At 40.6% G+C, this 20,741-nt stretch overlaps 2 protein-coding genes across 3 annotated transcripts in view; one reads left to right on the forward strand and one right to left on the reverse strand.

Annotated features, from left to right (window-relative positions):
* Positions 1 to 16,327, forward strand: part of ACAT1 (acetyl-CoA acetyltransferase 1) — a 32,755-nt gene extending 16,428 nt beyond the window's left edge. The window contains exons 7-12 of the mRNA XM_074984882.1: positions 1,483 to 1,633; positions 3,157 to 3,252; positions 4,633 to 4,746; positions 5,194 to 5,258; positions 13,544 to 13,701; positions 15,944 to 16,327. Coding sequence (XP_074840983.1) covers positions 1,483 to 1,633; positions 3,157 to 3,252; positions 4,633 to 4,746; positions 5,194 to 5,258; positions 13,544 to 13,701; positions 15,944 to 16,064 — 705 coding nt within the window. The 3' untranslated portion in view covers positions 16,065 to 16,327. The remainder of the gene's footprint in view (positions 1 to 1,482; positions 1,634 to 3,156; positions 3,253 to 4,632; positions 4,747 to 5,193; positions 5,259 to 13,543; positions 13,702 to 15,943) is intronic.
* Positions 16,328 to 16,470: 143 nt separating this feature from the next.
* Positions 16,471 to 20,741, reverse strand: part of NPAT (nuclear protein, coactivator of histone transcription) — a 43,453-nt gene continuing 39,182 nt past the window's right edge. For both annotated transcript variants that reach the window (XM_074984869.1, XM_074984861.1), the window contains exon 18: positions 16,471 to 20,048. In XM_074984869.1, the coding sequence (XP_074840970.1) occupies positions 19,971 to 20,048 (78 nt within the window). In that variant the 3' untranslated portion in view covers positions 16,471 to 19,970. The remainder of the gene's footprint in view (positions 20,049 to 20,741) is intronic.

Consider the following 20,741-nt stretch of genomic DNA (forward strand, 5'->3'; position numbering starts at 1 on the left):
TATATTGAGTAAAGAGGCCCAAGAGATGCCATAAGCCTGACAGAATAGAGTCGTCTTACCCAGTGAGGATTGCACAGGAGGACAGGAACCTCCACCACACTGCTGAATAGCTTCATTATCTGAATAAAATCTGTGGCCTCTCCCCATGCTTCTAAGATTAATCAACTGTATAATACAGTAACATCTCTATTTGGCACCTCTGGAGCACTGGGGGGGTGCCATATAATCAAATGTGCTGGATAGTCCTGCTCTACTAGCCCCACTGTCATCACCTGGACAGCCAGCCACACGGCAGCTGCAGCATGCTGGTTAACACAATGTGCTGGTTATCCAGCACCCAGATTAACTGAACTCCTTGAAAACTGTCTGCATCCTTCAGCTAATGCAGAATGTGGCTTTGAGCATCTGATGTGGGTCATGGTGACGTGAACATTCAATACCTATTTTCTTCAGAGGCTTTCAGTCCTCTTCTGGGGAAAAAAATCAAGCTGTTGTTCATATTATATAAAGCCCTGAATAGCCTGGCACATTACTGTTAGAGATGTCCTATGCTCCATCATGACAGCTGTATTCTACAGGAAATATCTAGGTGTATTAAATTGAGGGAACACCCAGACAGTCTCCCGTGGCTTAGAAATTTACTCCTTCCTATATTCTGCCAGAGTTCCAAGGACCTGTTTACTATGACGATTCTGAGCACTTTAGCTGGATGGAGATATGGAAGTTAATTCACTTGTGTGATGAATCACAGCAATGGTATAATCAGGTTAATGCTGACTTATTTCTGTGTGTTTTATACGTTAAACTTGCTATAGAAACAGTACAAATATGCCTGCAGATTCTTAGGTCTAGCTCCCTCATGTTAAGAGTAACTTTCTTAGATGAACTTAATGTATCTTGGTGATCTTATTATCCTTCCCCTCTGTCACCAGTGTATGTGCAGTCCATGTTTGCAGTGAGTGAGATTTGTAACTACTGGTTTTATGGTTTTTCAGTATCTTGTGTGAAATGAGTTATGGGCTTTTAAGTTGAGTTTGTGGATAGGTTTGTACACAATAAAGAAAATTAAAATTTGTCATGCTATTCAATACTCTGTGCAGAAAGTTGGGTGGTCTCACTTCTGTTGGATGAAAACTTGGTGCAACTTGCCAGTTTGTTACACTCTGAATCCAAGGACTGAATAACCTTGGAGATGTACCTTTTGAAGCCTAGAAAGTATTTGTGTTGTAATGGGATAGACATGCATTGATGAACTGTATGGGTCGCATTATTATGTGGCTAAACAGGCTTCAGAGTGTTAAGCCAAGCCATGTAAAAACATTAAATTCACACTTTTTTTAAAATTAGGCTTAATTAGAAACATTAGAGAGACAGGCTGGATGAACTATCTTTTATTGGACCAAATCAGACTTAACCTTTCCATCTATGTTTCTAGTTCATGTTCACGGAATGGGAAGCTGAATAGTCCTTGTCTTCTTCTAGGGTAATTGTGCTGAAAACACTGCTAAGAAGCTTACTGTTTCACGAGAGGAGCAAGACACTTATGCCATAAATTCTTACACTCGAAGCAGGACAGCCTGGGAATCAGGAGAACTGGCAAGGGAAGTTGTTCCTGTCACTATTTCACAAAAAGGTACCATGGAAATACATTTTAAATTTTTTCATAATAAAAGATAATTAATACTAACCTTGCAACTTAACTGTGCATATTAATATAGGGAAGTAATAGTAGCTTGATTTCTAGCAAACATGGTGAATGTTTATGGTGATTTTTTTTCCTCCTCTTTTGTTTTACTAAGACATCAGAGTTATCCATGCTTTAAGCTGAATGAGTGTTACAGCACAGAATAAGTGTTACACTGTCCCACGGTGTATGGGTTACACTATCACACCCCTCATAGTGTCACCTAGACCACTTACACAGAGAGACAGAGAGAGTCTCCTCTACAGCCTTAGCTGGCTTTTAGCTCAGACTGTAGGGCAGTGATATCCAACAGTAATTCAAGGATTGCCACACTTGTGATTGTCATCGTTCCATATTCACCACAGGGTCCCCCCACACCCGCTCTAAATATATGCCCTCCCCATACAAACTGAATGCTGTCAACTCTCCAGAGTCTTAGCTGCGCGAGCCAGGGCCTGCTCACTACATGTGGTGAGTGGCAAACGTATTGGACACCATGGCTGTAGAGGCTCATGCATGAACCTCCAGAGGTCCCTTGTTTGTGTCCACCTGTGGATGGTTGCAAGTGGGGGCTCATCTAGGATTTCAGTTGGGTCTCTGAAGTTTGGGATGTGGCAAGTATGTAACCCACACCCCCGGGTGGTGTTCCATGTCCCATGTAGTGGCATTAGACCACTTACACAGAGAGAGAAAATGAGTCTCCTCTTCAGCAGACTGCAGAGACTCATGCATTAAGCTCCGGAGCTCCCAGGTTTGAGTCCCGTGTGTGGGTGGTTACACTAGCTAAAGTAACTTGTATTCATCTCCATATTTTTTTTTTTTTACCCATGTTAACCCTAACTAATCAGTGACTTTTTTCCCTTTTCTCTCCACCTGCCTGGTGAATGAATTGCTAAGGTCTTAAGAATAAACCTACTGTGGATCAATAGGATAAAGGAGCAAGCTGGTTAATTTTTCTCTCTCCAGAGCTAAACTAAGCCATGTTTTATAGAAATAATGTGTTAGGATGTCTAAAAATGGATTGTAGCATAAAATAAATCATTATGGAACATCTTTTGAGAGTGGTCCCCAAACTTTTCAGGGTTTTGTCCCTTCTTAACACTGTCCGCTCCCCGACCCCAGAGCTGGGGGTGGGGCAGGGGCGACATGGACAAGTATTAAGGAGGCCACAGCTGAGGGTGGGCCTGAGGACTGGACCAGAGTCATAATCTGCAAGTGGGAGTGAGGCTGGAGCAGAGCTGGGATCCCCTTCTGGGGGCTGTCCCAGACCTGCTACATCCTCTGGAATGTTCTTCCTCACCTCCCATAGGTAGGTAGGCCACACAGTTGGGGGCGTGTGCCTGAAGGATTGTGCTTGGGATAAACCATAAACAGAAGCCCTGGTAAGGTGTCATGTGCATCAGCGTGCAGCTTTTCGTGATAAAATGCCAAAAACTGTTTGAATTGGCTTTGATTGGGTGTTGGTATTTCAGGAAAGCCAGATATAGAAGTGAAAGAAGATGAAGAGTACAAACGTGTTGACTTTAGCAAAATTCCAAAGCTGAAGACCGTTTTTCAAAAAGAAAATGGTAAGTGTCGTATATGAAGCAATCTATTTGTATAAAGTGAATTCCGCAAGAAACTTTAAGTTTCTCTGCGCTACGCCAAGTAGTGAAGAGTAGTTTTCAGTTGAAGTTACTGGGACATGTGTAGTTATTTTAATCATCAACCATCTTCGTGTTGAGAAGAAGTGATGAGTCATATTTTAAGTTTACAGGTTTTTACAGCTCTAGTTGCAGTCAAAAGTGAACTTCTTTATTGGAAACAAGGACTCGGGTGTCTCTTTTGTAACCAGGCAGTCCTTGCTTATCTTCTTTTGAACAAAGTAGGCTGCTCGTGTTCAGGGCTTGATTTTGAAAACTATGCATTTTTATGGTACTTAATTTAAAAAAAAATCTCAAAACTCTTTCAAATTGAACCCCTTTGATAGGTGAGTGAATATCTTACTCTTTCCTATGTTAGCTTTACAGTGAATCTCTTTTCAAATCTCTGGCTTCTTTTCAACTGTCAGAAGTCAATTTTCAGTCCTGCTGAAGGGATTGTCTTTACAGGGGCTATACTAGATGCTGTGGAAATGGGTGGAACTCTTCTATGAGAGGACCAAATTCTCAAAATGAGCCAGCATCTATTAAAAATTTAACAGCGCCCTACATTTGAAATTCTTCTTTAGGCCCATGAACATAAGGCAGCCACTGTGTGGCGGGGGGCTGGTGGACAGCCGGGGTAGAGAATGCATCTAAATAATGTAAAAATTTGAGAACAATAGTTTTATCAAACAACAGCCCTGCACACCAAGGTGTCGGAATTGAGAGCTGTTTATCTGGCCCTGAGGCTGTTCTTTCCTCACCTACCAAGGAGAGCTGTGCAGGTGGTGACAGGCAATATAGGAGCAATATTTCACAACAAAAAACATGCGGTGCTCACTGCATTTCTGTGTGCAAAGGCCATACAGCTGTGCAATTGGCATATCCTTCATGATGTTCATCTTGTGGCCCTACCTCTAGCAGGAGAGAGCAACATATACGCAAATTATCTCAGCAGAGACAGATGTCACGTGCACAAATAGCCTGAACCAACTGATTTTTAGGGATTATCTTCTCCAGCTGGGGGTAAACCAAATGTGATCTTTTTTGCAATAAAAAGTATTGCCTCTTATGTTGAGAGGGGGCACTGCCTGTACTTACCACAGCTACACTACTACTAAAACTTATGCTGGCTCTGGTTGAGCAGTCATGAGTATTTGTATGTGGAATGAGAGATCATACCACTAGCTTGTAGTGCAGGGGTATCCTAAGTGAAAGTAGTGTCTAATATTTATGACAATAGCTCAAATTCAGGGTCTTTCTGCCAGATGAACGCATAGGAAGGATATTCAAGCTACTGTGTTTTCCTTCCTCTCTCTTTTTCAGGAACGGTAACTGCTGCGAATGCCAGCACACTGAATGATGGAGCAGCTGCTTTGGTTGTGATGACTGCAGAGGCAGCCAAGAGACTTAATGTCACACCACTTGCAAGAATAGTGGGTGGGAATTCTTCCTAATGCCTATTTCAGATGATATGCTGGAAAATACTTTTAGGATGTGCCACGTGACTAGAAATCTTGCTGACCGAGTCATCTTATCTCTTTGGGGGGTGTGGGATGCGTTCAGTGAAAGAAGAAGGTGCAGCGCTAACACAACTGGAACTGTTTAAAAGTCCAAGAGCTATATGTGCTTGAACTCCTGATCATAGTCAGTTTTTCTTACATGGGATTATGTCTCAGTTTTTATTTTTAAAATATATTAAAGTATTACCATTTTTGTTTTGCTTACAAGCATACACAGTTCACAGCATGTTGTAGGGGTCATTTTATTTAAGTGAATGGAAAAATTGATTGGTAGAGGAGGGAAGTGCTGGCTATGTCATGTATAGGTGAATAATTCCTTTGAGAAAAATGATAAAAGTTTTCAATAATATTTATGGCATTACAGCTTTTGCAGATGCTGCTGTTGATCCTGTTGACTTCCCAATTGCACCTGCGTATGCTGTTCCCAAGGTAGGAACAAAACGGATCATAGCTGAACGTAAAAATATTGTAAATTAAGGCATCTCCAATGAGCCAACATGAAATTTGCTATGGTTGGAATAGAGGCTGTACTTACATCACAGACTTATTTATAAAGTACCTTTGGGATCTTGTAAGTACATTGTGTAAATATTATGATTGCTTAGCCACAAGAATAATGCCTATGCAAAGTGCTAATTCAGTTTCCTTAGTTGATTTTTATTAAAGGCATCCAGTCCCTTTGAAATCTAGTCATCTTAAAGAAAAGCTTTAAAAGGAGTTACAGGTGGTACTTGAATGCTCGATACCTCAGGCAGTTTATTGTGGTTTAGTTATAACAATTGTTTAAAAAACCCTCACAAACAGGAGCACAAAGGTAATAGATTATGAAGTCAACTATCTCTAAGAGAAACAAATTAGAAAACAGAAAAAAAAGAAGTCTTATTTAATCATTACACCGAGCATCCTATCATAGAATCATAGGGCTGGAAGGGACCTTAGGAGGTCATCTAGTCCAGCCCCCTGCTTCAAGCAGGATCAACCCCCACTAAGTCACCCAGCCAGGACCTTGTCAAGCCGGGACTTAAAAACCTCGAGGGATGGGGAATCCACCACCTCTCTAGGCAACGCATGCCAATGCTTCTTCACCCTCCTGGTGAAGTAGTTTTTCCTAATATCCAATCTACACCTCTCTGTCTTCAACTTCCATCTGACACCATTGAGAACAGATTCTCACCCTCCTCTTTAGAACTGTCCTTTAGGAAGTTGAAGGCTTCTATTAAATCACCCTTAAGTCTTCTCTTCTGTATATTAAACAAGCTCAAATCCCTCAGCCTATCCTCATAGGCCTTGTGCTCCAGCCCCTTAAATCAGTTTTGCAGCCCTCCACTGAACCTGCTCCAGCACATCCACATCCTTTTTATACCGGGGGGCCCAAAGCTGGACACAATATTCCAGATGTGGCCTCACCAGTGCCGAATAGAGGGGAACAACCACTCTTCTAGATCTGCTCAAAATGTTCCTCCTAATGCACCCTAGTTTGCTGTTAGCCTGCTTGGTTACAAGGGTGCACTGTTTACTTGTACCAAGCCTTTCATCCACCATAACCCCCAGGTCCCTTTTCACTGTACTGCTGCTGAGCCAGTCGGTCCCCAGCCTATAACAATGCTAGGGATTCTTCTGCCCCAGGTGCAGGACTCTACACTTCTCCTTGTTGAACCACATCAGATTTCTTTTGGCCCAGTCCTCCAGTTTATCCATCTCACTCTGGATTCTCTCTCTACCCTCCAACGTATCTACCTCTCCACCTAGTTTTGTGTCATCTGCAAACTTGCTGAGGGTGCAATCTAGTCCCTCATCCAGGTCATTAATAAAGATCCAAAATTATTAACCTGATCTGTTCAAAGTACATGCCAAGTTGTTCACAATGATGTCTTAATAGAATTTTTCAGCATACTCTCAGGAGTACGACAAGCGTGCCTATGATCACCTTTCCTGTCCTTGATCACAATGGACTGGATTATGAACAAGACAACTGATGGCCATCAACAAAGCTTTCAGTAGACACTTTTCAAACAGAGGATGTTGATTTTGCTGACGATGTTGCCCTTCTTTCACACCAACATCAAAGCGTGGAAGAAAAGGTTGCAACACTAGACAAAACCGCCTCGGTGACTGGACTGAGCATTAACAAGGGAAAGACCAAGACAATGAGTATCAACCAGTCCAACAAAACACCATCACCCTGGTAGGGGATGACCTGGAAGATGTGGAGCAATTCACCTACTTGGGGAGTATTACGGGCATAGATGGAGGAACAGACTAGGATATCAATGCTGGGACAGAGAAAGCAAAAGCTGCACTGAAGATTTTCCATCCCATCCTTTTGTATCTGGCGAGGAAATCCTGTATTTGGCAGCGTCAGATTACCCTAAGTCTATGGAAAAAAGTTAATTATTGCATTTGTCAAACTGTTAGTATTTTCCAGAAGACTTGTTTTATTTGAGCTGATTTATGGCTTTTGTCAGAAGAGATCATGTCCACACGGACTTGGCTATTTCTTAAAACTTGGTTCACTTAATTGAATGGAATTATTGACATGTTTACAAAAACTGATTTAGCTTTCAAGATGTAAATATTAAATGGTGTGTTAGTGTTAGTAATGCAGTAGAATCTTAGATTAACAAATACCTCAGAAATGGAGGTTTTTGGTAATTCTAAACAAAAAAAATTATGGTCCTTTCTAAAGATTACGTCTGAATAATTGACTTAATGCAGCTTTGAAACTTTACTGTGCAGAAGAGAAATGCTTCAACCATATTAATTTAAATGAGATATGCACAGAAAGTTTCCTTACACTGCAATTTGTTTAAATGTTTCCTTTATTTTTTTAGTTTACATTTAACACGTAACTGTTCTGTACAGTGTTTGTTTTTTGTGTGTGTGCTGCCTGATTGCATATTTGCAGTTCCAAATGAGATGTATGGTGGACCAGTCAGTTCGTAACTCTGAAGTTCTACTCTGGCCTGGTCTATACTAGGAGATAAAGTCAAATTTAAAGCTCTATGGTTAACTTTAAAACACTCCATCTACACCCGAGTACTCAATAAGTCGATTCTAAGTGGCTGTAACGCTGACTTCTGTACTGCTGACTTCCCAAAAAAGTTACTCAAAAAATTGAATTTGCAGTGTCAAACTAAAACTGTAAATTAACCAAGGTTAAAATTGATTTTATTAGCCCCAGAAACTGTTCCACAATGCCCCTCAGTGTCTTTTTGGTTATAGCTTCACTTCTGTTGCACTACAGGTGAGCAGGAAGTAGGTGACAGGAAGCTGTGTTCATCAGCCCAGGAATTCTAAATCCATTTCCTTTTTTCTCTGGCCAGCGTGGCAAGCAGATGTGTGGGTCACATCTCTGCAGTACACCTACCACATCTGGTAGCCAGAACTTTTCAGGAGTACAACAGGGCCCCTCCAGAAGATCTTGGATCTCATTTCAATGTGGGGCAAAGAAGCCATTTTAATACAGCTCAAATCCAGCAAAAGGAATGCTGATATTTATGCAAAAATATTGAGGTGTGATCAAAAAAGGTTACAAAAGGAACACTCGGCAGTACTGCATGAAGATTAAGGAGCTCCAGCAGAACTACTACCAGAGATGCAAGACAGCCAATGGTTGATCTGGGGCATCTCCCCAGAAATGCCGATACTATGATGAGCTGCATGCTATTCTGGAGACAGATGCAACCTCTCCCCCCAAAAGTGGCATTGACACCTGTTGTCGTGGGAAGAATGCTGTAGTGTGTGCTGCTGAGGAAGTGGCAGCCATCAGCGGGGTCCAGTCCAGCTTAGAATTAGACCCTGAAAGCCAGGGGCTTTTTATCAAGCTGGAGCCAGTAGATCCTGGTGCCAGCCCCTTAACTCAGGAGGTGGCTTCAGAGACCAACCCAGATCCTGGAGAGGGCTCTTCTGGTAAGTGGCCTTTTTTCTGCTGATAGGAGTACGTTTCAATCATGTTGTGGAGGGTCTAGGCCCCTTTCCATTAGAACAGCTTGTTGTTGTGTCTGTGGATGGAATGCAGATTCTGCTTGGACAAAAAGCTGAAGCTCTTAAGCATTTGTGGGTTTTCATCACAAGATTTTCGGGGAGACTGAACTTATTCCTCCTTCTACGATATGACACTGTACCGCACCAAGCCACCAGTAAGTGATCTGGAAGCATGACACCACAGAGCATTTTTGGAAATTTTCCAAACTGGTAGTGGGATAGAATGAGCCATCTTTCCTTATCCCTTTTTCTTAGTGTTATCAGGCTGTTGTCTCCTTTGGCCACCTAGGATGCATGGGAAGTTTCATGAGTCACTAATGGTTTTTTGCCTGGCATCCTACACAGTGGAGAACAAAGTCATGCATCTCCTGGTGCAGCCAATTTAAAATCCAGGGTGTGCATGCAACTGCACATGCGTGAGCCCTCCTCTTCAGGGCCGTAGATGATTGGACCGTCCCCTGGTTCACGTATGTGACATTTAATGATTTTTTTTTTTTAACTTGCGGAGCAGTCATTTTGGAATTTGAAATACAGGCATTGCTTTCAGCAGCAAACTGTCCCCATGCAGATCTCCCCCTCCTTCGGGGTGGCGTGTGATTGCACACAAGGCAGCCTCTTCCACCCCTACAGGGGCAGCAGGCATTCAGACCCTCCCCTGGTTCACGTAGGCACCCCCAGTGACTTTTAATTATTTTTTTTTTAACTCTTAGAGCAGTGGTTTTGGAATTTAAAATCCAGATGCTACTTCAAGTAGCATACGTGTGCTCCCCCCATGGTCTGGTGTCCCTAGGACATGCCGAGCCATTCCTACATGCCATAGCACCCCTCCCACCCACTGCCCCAGTGTTGCTTTAAGAGAGTTATTTTTTTGCCCATGAACTGAGGATAGCTTACCATAGTGTTGACCATAAACTTAGTTCGTGGAAGAGGTCAAAGAAGTCTGCTTGGAATCCATGCATTCTTTTGTCTTTAAAAGTAACAATATTGACCTTGCAATTGCAATGTGTTCTGCCATAGCGACAGACAAACGTTATTTCTGTCACTGTGGTCATTGTTCTGATTAAAGATAAAATGTTGCTATTGCTAGTGAATATTTCTAAATTTGTTTTATCAGCAAATGATCCTGGAAAACAACAGAGTGCACAATTCAGCAGATAACAGGCTGCCTACAATGTGAAGGAGGAAGAAGAGCTGGAATAACTTGTTGAACTATATCTGAGCAGTTGCAAAAGAAAAAACTGAAATTTGTGACTGGAGGAAGCAAATGGTGGACACACAAGAACAAATACATGAATCAATCAAGCCATTTACGGGCAAGCAGACAGAATTAATGAACTCAGTGGTAGGGAAATCACAATCAGAAAGATCCATTCTGAGCAGGCAGACAATTAATTACCTCGCTGATAGTGATCAATGCATGACCCTCCACCACAAATGCTCCGTTATATGCCCCCCCATCTGTACACATTACCTTCCCCTTTTAGAGATACAGCATCTGCAGGTCACTCCAGGCACCAGCAACACATGCTATCCTTACCCCATTCATTCTCCTTCCCTGGATGGGGCACGGCATCCCCCAGCCAACCATGCACCATCAGTTTAGACCTCCCTCAACCCAGTCAGACCAGTCCCCTGCTCCTGGCTCAGCATTCCCTGTCCAGTCGATTTCCCCACTTTCATACTTCTTCTCTTGACATTTGGCACCGCCTTCTTGTCAAGGACCCAGAATGAGCGGAGGAAGGCCATGGAGAGCCCTGCTTCATAGCCCCAAACATCAACGCCCACCAGAAGGCTAACCTTTGATGAAATGATCTTATCCTTTTTTCCCTATACCCCCCACTCTTCCATTAGTGCCCCTTAAATAAAAACATATTTAGAAAAAGTTTTGTTTATTGGCTGACATGCTTTGGGGTTGGGTGGATGGTGATGTTTGTCATGTGGTTTGTGTGTGGGGTGGTGGTCAGAAAGGGCAAGGAAACAGCATGGTTGGGGGGATGCATATTCACGAACATGGTTTTTCATGGCACCCCTGATTTTCAATGCAACTTTCTGAGCTTTCCTGTTTTCTCTTGGGTTTGGCTGTTGATAATTTCTTGCCAGGACCTCTACTTTGGCCCAGGCGTGAAACTTCCTCTTTCTCACCTTGCAAATGTTATGAAGAATACAGCAGACCCCAGTGATCTGTGTTCAGTTCATTGAGGTCTACGTGTGTCAGAAGGCAACTGAACCTTGCTTTTAAACAGCCAAAGACGCATTCTACCATCATTCTGCACCTGTTCAAATTTGCAGTTAAAGAGCTCCTTACTGGAGTCCAGGGTACCGGTGTAGGGCTTCATGAGCCCAGGGAACCAAGGCGTAAGCAAACTCACTATGGGCATTTCCACACCCTCAGTGTTACTTTCTTCCCAGATCAGAAAACTAACACCCTGGAGCCTTCTGAATATACTAGAATTCCTCAAGATTCGTGCATCACCTCAAGTTGATATTAGTGAAACTACCTTTGTGATTCACCAATGCCTGCAACACCATAGCAAAGTACCCCTTGCAGTTAATGTACTCTGAGGTCTGGTGGTCCAATGCCAGGATGGGGATGTGTATTCCATCTATGGCTCTACTGCAGTTATGGAACCCCATGGCAGCAAATCCATCCACTATGTCCTGCACTTTCCCCAGAGTCGTCATCTTCTGCAAGACAAGCATGTTGGTCACCGTGGCTACACCTGTATGACGACAGCTGCCACTGTACATTTGCCCACTCCAAATTGATTGCCTATGGACTGGTAGCTGTCTGGCATTGCAAACTTTCACAGAGCAATTGCCACATGCTTCTTGATCGTCAGAGTAGGTTTTATTCTGGTATTGCTGCGCTTCAGAGCAGGAGACAGCAGTTCACAAAGTTCCTTGAAAGTGGCCTTACACATGGAAATTTTGTAGCTCCTGATGGTTGTCCCATGACTGCAGAACACTGAGATCCCACCAGCCGCACCGAGAACCTGCGCTCCACGCTGTGCAGCAACTCCAGTGCTGCCAGAAACTCTGTGGCTCTTCTCTCCAGAGATTTATGTCCCTCGATGTCCCCGGCAATAATGAGCTCATTCTTCGTGGGCATTATGTTTCAAAAGATGCTGCTTTGCAGTGTGGGATCTGAGCAAAAAACACTGCGTCAAACTTTTGAAGTGTATCAGGACCTATGTTAGTGTCTGTAAGGGCGGCTGGCAGTCAAGACGAAAGTGTGCAAAAATGCAGTTTTTTTACCTAGGTGGGAAAGGGAAGGTGAGGAAAATGCATTCTGGGATGGTGACATCAGAAATATTTGATGTGGTGATTTCCCCCCCCCCCCCCCCCCCCCCCCCAAAATAAGACAGCGGCACAAACTCCCAAAATGCAGTGGGGCATTGGGAACTGTGGAATAGGTGCCCAGAATGCACTGCTTCCACAGTCAGACTCAGGCAACCTTGTGCGTGGGGGACATTAGATCAGCTTTCTTAGCTGGGAAGGATATTCAACCTTGACATTAAAATCTAGTGTTAAAAATTCAACTTTGATCCCAAGTGTAGACATACCCTTTAACTGGACTGGGGTATGAAACTCATTCTGTGGAAAAGGCTAATTTTAATTTTTTTTAATTATGATGCTTGGGCTGGGGTATAAATTTACACCTACATAATTCCTCAATTCACAATCTTTCACTGATGTTATTGTGATGTTTGCATAAAAATCAAGGTTAGAATATAGATTTTTTTTTTAATGTAATAAATGTTTAATTTAGTTGCGTTCTGTGTCACTTATGGGGAGAATAGTCTCACTCTGAGGACCACCACTGTTTCTCATCCTCACTTCTATATTTTTGCTGTTTCCCTGGCTTTGTTTTGCAACCTTCCCTAGTTTAACTATACACATTTTCTGCTGGTCTATTGATACAGAATATGCTGATTCCAGAACTCAAAGAAACTATACTGGTATTTACACGTTTTATTCTGTAACATAATATAGACAGCAGACAGAAAAAAATCACCCATTAACTAGTAGTTGCGCTTTAAAACCTTTAAGGGGTTTGTCTTTCCTCTTTTTTTTCTCCCTTCTAGTTTTTACTACTCCAACTCCGTGTTTGTATTCACATGTTTCATTTCCACTCCATTTCTGCTGGTAGTTACTGACGTGAAGCAGTGTCACTCACTGAGGCTAATGGAAATGTGCAAGTGAATTTGCAGAGCTTTTGTTTCAAGCTGTCAGGCGATAGGGAAGATATTTTTGTCACTTACACGGTGCTTACATTTGGAAGGTTATTTGTAAGCATGAGGGCAAAGAAGAAGATTTAGGTTCTGCAAAACCTGAACATTCTATGCAGGCTGCATACATCAAGAATGCCTTGTATTCGACATCTCTGAATTAGAGGCTGTGAAAAGCTTCTCCATTCTTTTCTTTCCCTTCTGGGCTTCCCTTGCATTCATTTCAGCTAGCCAGGTGACTGGACATTAGCTGCAACTTAGTCCTGTTTTTACAGGGGCATTGCTGAGATGTGCAAGTATCTGTACAGTTTTTTCTTTGCCGGAAATGGTCTAATCTTGCTGTTTTGAATATGTATCTCAGCTGGGAAACTGGTGAAAAGTCATGTGACAGGAGAAGCTTCTGATCAAGGCTGTGTGCTTCACTGGGTAACTTGTAACTAAACAGAAGAGAACCACAATGAAGTGCTTTTAGCTACATAATTTTTTACATTTTATTTCTAGGTTCTTAGTGATGCAGGATTGAAAAAAGAAGACATTGCAATTTGGGAAATCAATGAAGCTTTCAGTGTTGTAGTCTTGGCCAATATTAAAATGCTGGGTATTGATCCACAGAAGGTGAACATACATGGGGGTGCTGTGTCTTTGGGGCATCCAATAGGGTAAGTGAAGTGTGGCACGGGGAAGGGGGTGGGGCTTTTTTTTTGCACTTAAGGGTAAGTCTTATCCTTTAATAGTAGTATCAGTATACATCACTGCCTTTAAGTGTGTGCTTGTCATGTTGTATTAATAATTTGGTTTTTTTATTTAGTTTTCTAAGCATGGGCAGAGGACTCTTAAACTTTCACAAAGAAGCATGAGCCAAAATTGATGGTGGCAGTTTGGTAGCATGTCCATTTTAGTTTTAGCTAAGTCTTAAGTTCCAGGGCTCCTTGAATCAGCAGTGGTTGGAGTTTCGCTTTCCTCTTCATTATTTAGCTTTTCTATACAGTGGATGAGCAAGGTTAGGAACTTCTTCTTAGATGAATTTTCCTTGTGTCCCAGGAAAAGTATTTATTCTGTTCGTTTGCTCTCATCACCATTATTTTGGTACATTTATCATATTTTTTCAACAAATTTCAAATTATTTAATGTGCTAACCAGAAAAGACATTACACATCAGGATTAGCTGCAACAGCAAACCCACTAATTAATGTGTGTATGGTGCTTTCAACATATATTGTACTAATAAATATTAAGTACTGTATTTGTTGTGCTGACTAAATCCTCCTGCAAGCCGTGCTAGTCTATATACTATCAAAACAAAAAAAGCAGTCAAGTAGCACTTTAAAGACTAACAAAATAATTTATTAGGTGAGCTTTCGTGGGACAGACCCACTTTTTCAGACCATAGTGGGTCTGTCCCATGAAAGCTCACCTAATAAATTATTTTGTTAGTCTTTAAAATGCTACTTGACTGCTTTTTGCTTAAGTTAAATGGAGGATCTTCATGGCACAGCCTAGAGACCAAAAGGACATTTGATCTGTCTTGACCAAAGACAGTTAACTCCTGCTGTTGGGCCCTTTACTGAAAATATCCTCACATTTGATCTCAGTTGTTGTGTAAGGTGGACCAAAATATCTGCTGAACACCTAGTATTGCATTTAGAAGCCCATGCAAGTTACTGAAGCACTTATGTAATGCTCTCTTCAGTTTAATCCTCCTGTACCTGCTCTCCAAAACAAAACAAAAACAACCTGCACATTATGAAGCAGCTATAGGTTCTGAATGGTCTGTCTTTTCCAATACTATCCTTTGAAGATAACGGACTGAAGAAAAATAGCCCAATCTAGCTAAATACAAGTTGAAATAACATTGTGGATTTCAGGAGCAAATGGTGATCCAGAATTGCCTGTTGAGTTGCAGACTTTGTTGGCACAGATGCTAGAATTAACAGAGGCGAGCATCTTCTGTGCCATATTCTGCCCGTGTCCTCTCACCAAAGCAACACCCTCATAGTCTTCTCTGGATAGGTTCTTTTTGAAGTCTAAGTGTGTGGGGACACTGATCCTGCAAACATTTAGGCATTACACTAAATGTTTGCTTATGTGCCAAAATGCTTCTCTACACTTAAAAAAAAAAACAAGCAAACAAACAAAGCACACACACATGCTGCAGCAGGGTTCCTGGATCACTGTGGCGAAGATGCTACATATGCTGGATAGGGGTTCTCCTTGTTGGTGTAGGTACTCCACCTCGAGAGCCAGTAGTTAGGTTGATGGTATAGTTCTCCCATTGATTTATCATGGCTACATAGGGAGTTTGTCAGTTTAACTGCAGATGACCAGAGGGGTGGATTTCACACTCCTGAGCAACTTAATTATGCTGTCCTAATTTCCTAGCATAGACTGGTACAATGCTGTTTGCTGGTTCTGGGTCTTAATATCATAGCAAAAGCAGTATTTCATTGTACATCCTCAAACTTGTCATTGATTTAAAAAAAAAAAAAAAAAAAATAGGTGCACAAAAACCATAAGATGAACCAGTAACTGCTTTCACCATTTTTTTTTCTGGCAGTTGTGTGTCAGCAGGGAAGAGAATTAAGTAAAGCCTGCTCTTCCTTTTGAGAGCTGTGCTTTGCAGTGCAGGCCACTTCATTTACTTCCAGCAGGAAATGGGAAGTTTGGTACTTTAGAGCTGTGTTTTAGTATGGGGCAAGGTCTCCTCACTCCCTATGCTGCTGCTTCAGTGTCTACATAAAGACTTACATCCTCTGAATGAAAAACAAAATGGGAAAACCAGTAGAAAGTTGCTTTTATTACTCTTAATATGGGTATTAGATTTTTAATCTATCGAGTGTTTGAACAACCTGTATATAATCAAGGTGACTTTCTGTAAATTAAACTCCTTTCTCTTCCATATAGAATGTCTGGAGCGAGAATTGTTGTTCACATGGCCCATGTGCTGAAGCAGGGACAGTATGGTCTTGCAGGAATTTGCAATGGCGGAGGTGGAGCATCAGCGATACTGATCCAAAAACTGTAGGCTGGCTGCTGTTGAAAATAAAGCCTTAAAATTATGCGAAAAATAAGTTGAGGGGTGATGGTATTTACATTTACGGATTTGCCAATGACACTTAATTGTTGGGTTTTTTCTATAGTATTGCTAAAACCTTGTCAGTCAGATGTTTTTTTTTGTTGTTTTTTTAACTTGAACTTAGTGAAAGTGTTTTTCCATAGTGTGAACTAAAACTTGTCAAATTATGATAAACTGCACATTGTCGCTAAATAAAAACTACTCCAGATGTAGCTGTTGTGTGGGTGATTCCACATTTTCCCCTGGAAGTAATTATTTCAGTTAATTTTCTTTGGGTAATGCATTTGATACTAAATCATTCCTAGCTCTTCAGAATGGACACATAGGTTCAGTGCTCAATTTATCATTTAAGCCATTATCTAGTGAGGATGTTTTCCATGGAAGTGTTACTTTTGTGAGAATTCTGATGTTGGAACAGATCTTTTACAGGATTATGAGTCTAGCTTGCCATCAACTGTTTAGCCTTCTCCTAAGGTTAACAAAAATGCTGAAGGTGTCTCTAAACCAGCTTTTGATAAGATTTCTGTAGCATTTTGTTTAGCATTGCTGACCCTTTTGCTACAAAATGGTAACTGTCATAGACAAGTGTCAGCTACAGCTGAAAATATTAATATATTTAACTGTTAAGTTATGCATAAACAAGCCCATCAGTTTACCTCCAGGAAAGATGCTGACAATTGATCCTATTCAAGTAAACTTATCTTTCTGCTAATTCAGGAGCAATTGGAAAAATTTTTGCCTTCTGGCCTGAATCTGTACTGGAGTGTTTAGCTCAAAGTATTCCTGAAAAGATACATCCACGTATGAATGTAGAAAGAGCAGAACATGTTTTCAAATCATATGTGGCATCTTCAGTGTCCGTGGACCAGGCATGTGCAATTCTAAAGGAGCTTTGCAGGGGTAATAGTAATGACCAATACTCCTCCAGTTTTCTAAGAGCCAGCAGTAATGTATACTACTTGCTGTTTAAGGAAATGTTTTTAGCTGTTACCTAAAACTTCTTTACACTTCATTTGCCTAACTTCAGTGGCAGTCTTCCACTGTGAAACTCTGCAGTCACTAACAATCTGCCAAAGTGGCAACAGGACTAATGAACAGTTAACACCAAAACTATTCTGTCAGGTTAAGATATTTTTAGAGTTCCTTCCACTCCCAGATCTGCCATGAAAGAGTTTTAAAAAGGATTTCTGAAGTCACAACCCACATGTGTACTGCACAGGCCCAAAGCACTGTAAATAGCAGCAACCCATTTCTTTTTTTTAAAAAGGCCTTGAACCTGTTACATTACCACGTTCTAATAAATGATTTCTAGAAAATGAACACCTATAAGAAAAGGTTGGCTATATTTTGATTTGGAAACTATAACAAAGTTGTTAGTTTATTTTTGGCAGTACTCTTGATCTTGTCAAGAAACATGCTGGCAGTAATCTCTCAATAGTGCCAAAGGTGAGTGGTTCTCATACATAAGGTACTTTACAAAAACATCAATGTTTTGTCCGCCAGTAATGACAACGATCCAAATAAATGTGAAATAATCAGAAGTAACTTCAACTCTCATCCACTCAGCAACATCTCATTCTGTAATGACTATTTCATTACAGCAGTTTTTAATTTATTACCTTCAAGTCTTAACAGGCTGGTTTTTTTTTTAAAAGGGGGACTCTGAGATCATGTTGCAGAAGTGGCTTAGAATAGTATTTTTACAGCTAGCTCATCTACACAAAGAACCTATACTACTACTGGTAAGAGTCAAGTAATGCTGCTTACAACCTATGAGTTCACCCAGGAAGAATAAATAGTATGGGGTTAGGATTTCTAGTTAACCTCTGTCCAAGCCTGCCTCTTTCTCCAGAGGCAACTATAATTTTTCCAGAATTGAAGGCTGTGTAAAATAGATAATGGAAACATTAATGGAAAATATCAAGTTATTTCTGGAACAGTGTAGCATTTCTCAAAGATGGACAACTCCAACCTCCTACCAAAAAAAAAAGTGCCCCTTCATGTTCTGTGGGATTGCAAATGTAATTTAGTGTTAACACACTTTGAAGATACAAAGCAGGCAAAATGAAAACGAACTGAATACTACCATACTGGTGCAATTCTGTCTGACATACAAAATGGATAGACAAACTTTTGGATTAAAACCAAAATATTTATTCAAGCCTTAAATGTTATGCAGTATTAAGTTAGTGAATGAGTTTAATATAAACATTACTGCATAATAAGTTCCTTAGGAATTCTGGGAAGCTATTTGAAGCATTGCCATGTCACCATATAGATCTTGCAAGAAAACTGTTACATTGTTCAGTAATACATCAAGTTGAGAACAAGAAGAAATACACCAATATCAGTGAAGAAAATTCTGCAGAACAAGTTAGGCCTTGTACTGTAGGAATTAGGACTAGAGATCACATTTACTAATTTATACCTAGATCAATTTATACCAAACTGTAGGATGCACATACAGCAGCTCAGCCCAGTCACTTTCTATTAACCAGTACGTTGAACAACCCAACTGCATACCAGCATGAGCTACCTTATTTTGAACCATCAGGCTAAAAGCCTTTTAAGTGGAATACACAAGAAGTTGCGTCTTGACAACACAAAATATAGCTGAAAGAATTTCTTTCCAATTAGAATATTTTAGAATTTTAGTCTCACTATTAAATGAGATCTGCCCCCACCAAAAAAGTAGAAATTACAGCATCACCTGTTCACTGACTGATAATACTGTTAAGGATTATATCACTCAAACTCAATACATATGGTAGTGAAACATCTACTACTCAAGCTGCACTACATGTTCCTTTTACCTTTTGTTTGGCACTAACTCAAAACTCACTACCCTTTTTAGTGTTTTTTTCAACAGCAGTTGTTTGAGTCAAATACATGGCATTTACTAAATCAGCTAAGATATTTGGACTTCAGTGACCGAAACTTCTATTTCTATCCATAATATTTAAAATAACACAACACAGTAATATTATGCTGCAGTTCTCCAAATGATATGCATGGATACAAACAGCCATGTAAACCCAAACCCCTTTTCACTGTTGAGAAAAAACTACAGCTAATCTTGCTATTAAAATATTTAAAACTATGTTCACTATTTTAAATAACTTTTGACTTAAAAAGATACCATCATAGTAATGAGGTCTGCATTTAGGAGCATGACTGGCTAAACTGGTAACTCATGTTTAAGATTTTGTGAAAGTGTTAAACAACTTGAGGGGGACTTTTTTTCTTATTACTTGCTCCTTTTAAGGTATGTTTCCTCATCCAGGCAGTTTTAAAATAAACCTTTGACAGAACATGGTTTGGAGAGGCCGGTATGAAGGGGGACAGGCAGACAACTCTACTACAAACAAGTTAGCAGAACAGTCTGATTTGAAACTTTGAATACTTGTGAAAAATGATCCAAATGCTTACTTTCCTAGTTCTTCTCTCAACTATTTTTTTAAATAATCATTCTAAGTCTTAAAAATTGAGTTACAGAATCACTGTCCTCCACTTCTCAAAGTGACTATGCAATTTAGATGGGTAAGTAAAGAACTCTGCAGAATATAAACATCTGGTGCTAGAGAAAACAAGCTGTAAAAACACTGTTTACAATTCAATACATTTGTACAATACTTACATTATCCAAACAAGTCTAACTGTACAGTTTTGTAAATTAAATGGCTCTACATCACTGTAAGTGCATTCTCAAAAATAAAATATAACTTAGAATTCTATTTACAAACTAGCAACCTGCTTCAGAAACAGCATGATTTTGCTATAAAGTGAAACTTCAGTGCACTGAAAGTACAGCTCACTCTTTACAAAGTAACACTGTTTTCAACAGACATAATTCAACTATTCATCATAATGCAAAGATAACAAGAACTTGTCCACATCCATTCCAGCAGGGAAACAATGTGGTAGCTTCTTTTTCTGTTGGGAGAAGGAGAGGGTCACGTTAAATCACAGAGGTGAAAAAGTTTCCAAATTTCTCTTTAATTTCATGCTTCCCTATCCACATTCTGAAGAGGTAAACTTGCTATGCTTATTTAGAAAGGGACCACAACCCTGCATTAAGTTATTGGATACATATATATTTAATTGAACAGTGACTGCACAGTATGATTCAAGCATTCTGGGAAACAGACTGGGTTGCACTTCCAACTCTATTTGGTGGTTCTTGGGCCTTGGACAGGCCCCTTTGTTTCTGCATTTGTAAAATGGATCATGCTTACACTCCTTTGTGACCTCCGGAGAAAAGAATAGGACTAAGTTATGAATTACAAAAGCTACAGAAAGCTTCTTATCCCATCAGAATTTAAATAGACTGTCTTAATGCCTAATCTAGAGCAGTAGTGGGGAAACCCATGACCTGTGGTCTGGATTTAGACCCTTCTTTCCTTGAGCTGGCCCGCTGGGAGGCTGGTCTCTTTTTGGCTTTGTTTCTCTTGACAGGCCCAGGAGGTTTGTTTCTTTTTGCCTTTATTTCTCAGGGAACAGGAGTTGTTGGTGGTGCTCCTTCATTTCTCACTAGTGTGGCCCCTGAATGATTTTTCTTTGCATCACTGAAACCTTACCAAAAAAAGGTTCCCCACTTCCCATCTAGAGTAGTAACTTTGAAATTCC

Source organism: Carettochelys insculpta, chromosome 1, assembly GCF_033958435.1.
Source record: "Carettochelys insculpta isolate YL-2023 chromosome 1, ASM3395843v1, whole genome shotgun sequence".
In the NCBI taxonomy this organism is placed as follows: Eukaryota; Metazoa; Chordata; order Testudines; family Carettochelyidae; genus Carettochelys; species Carettochelys insculpta.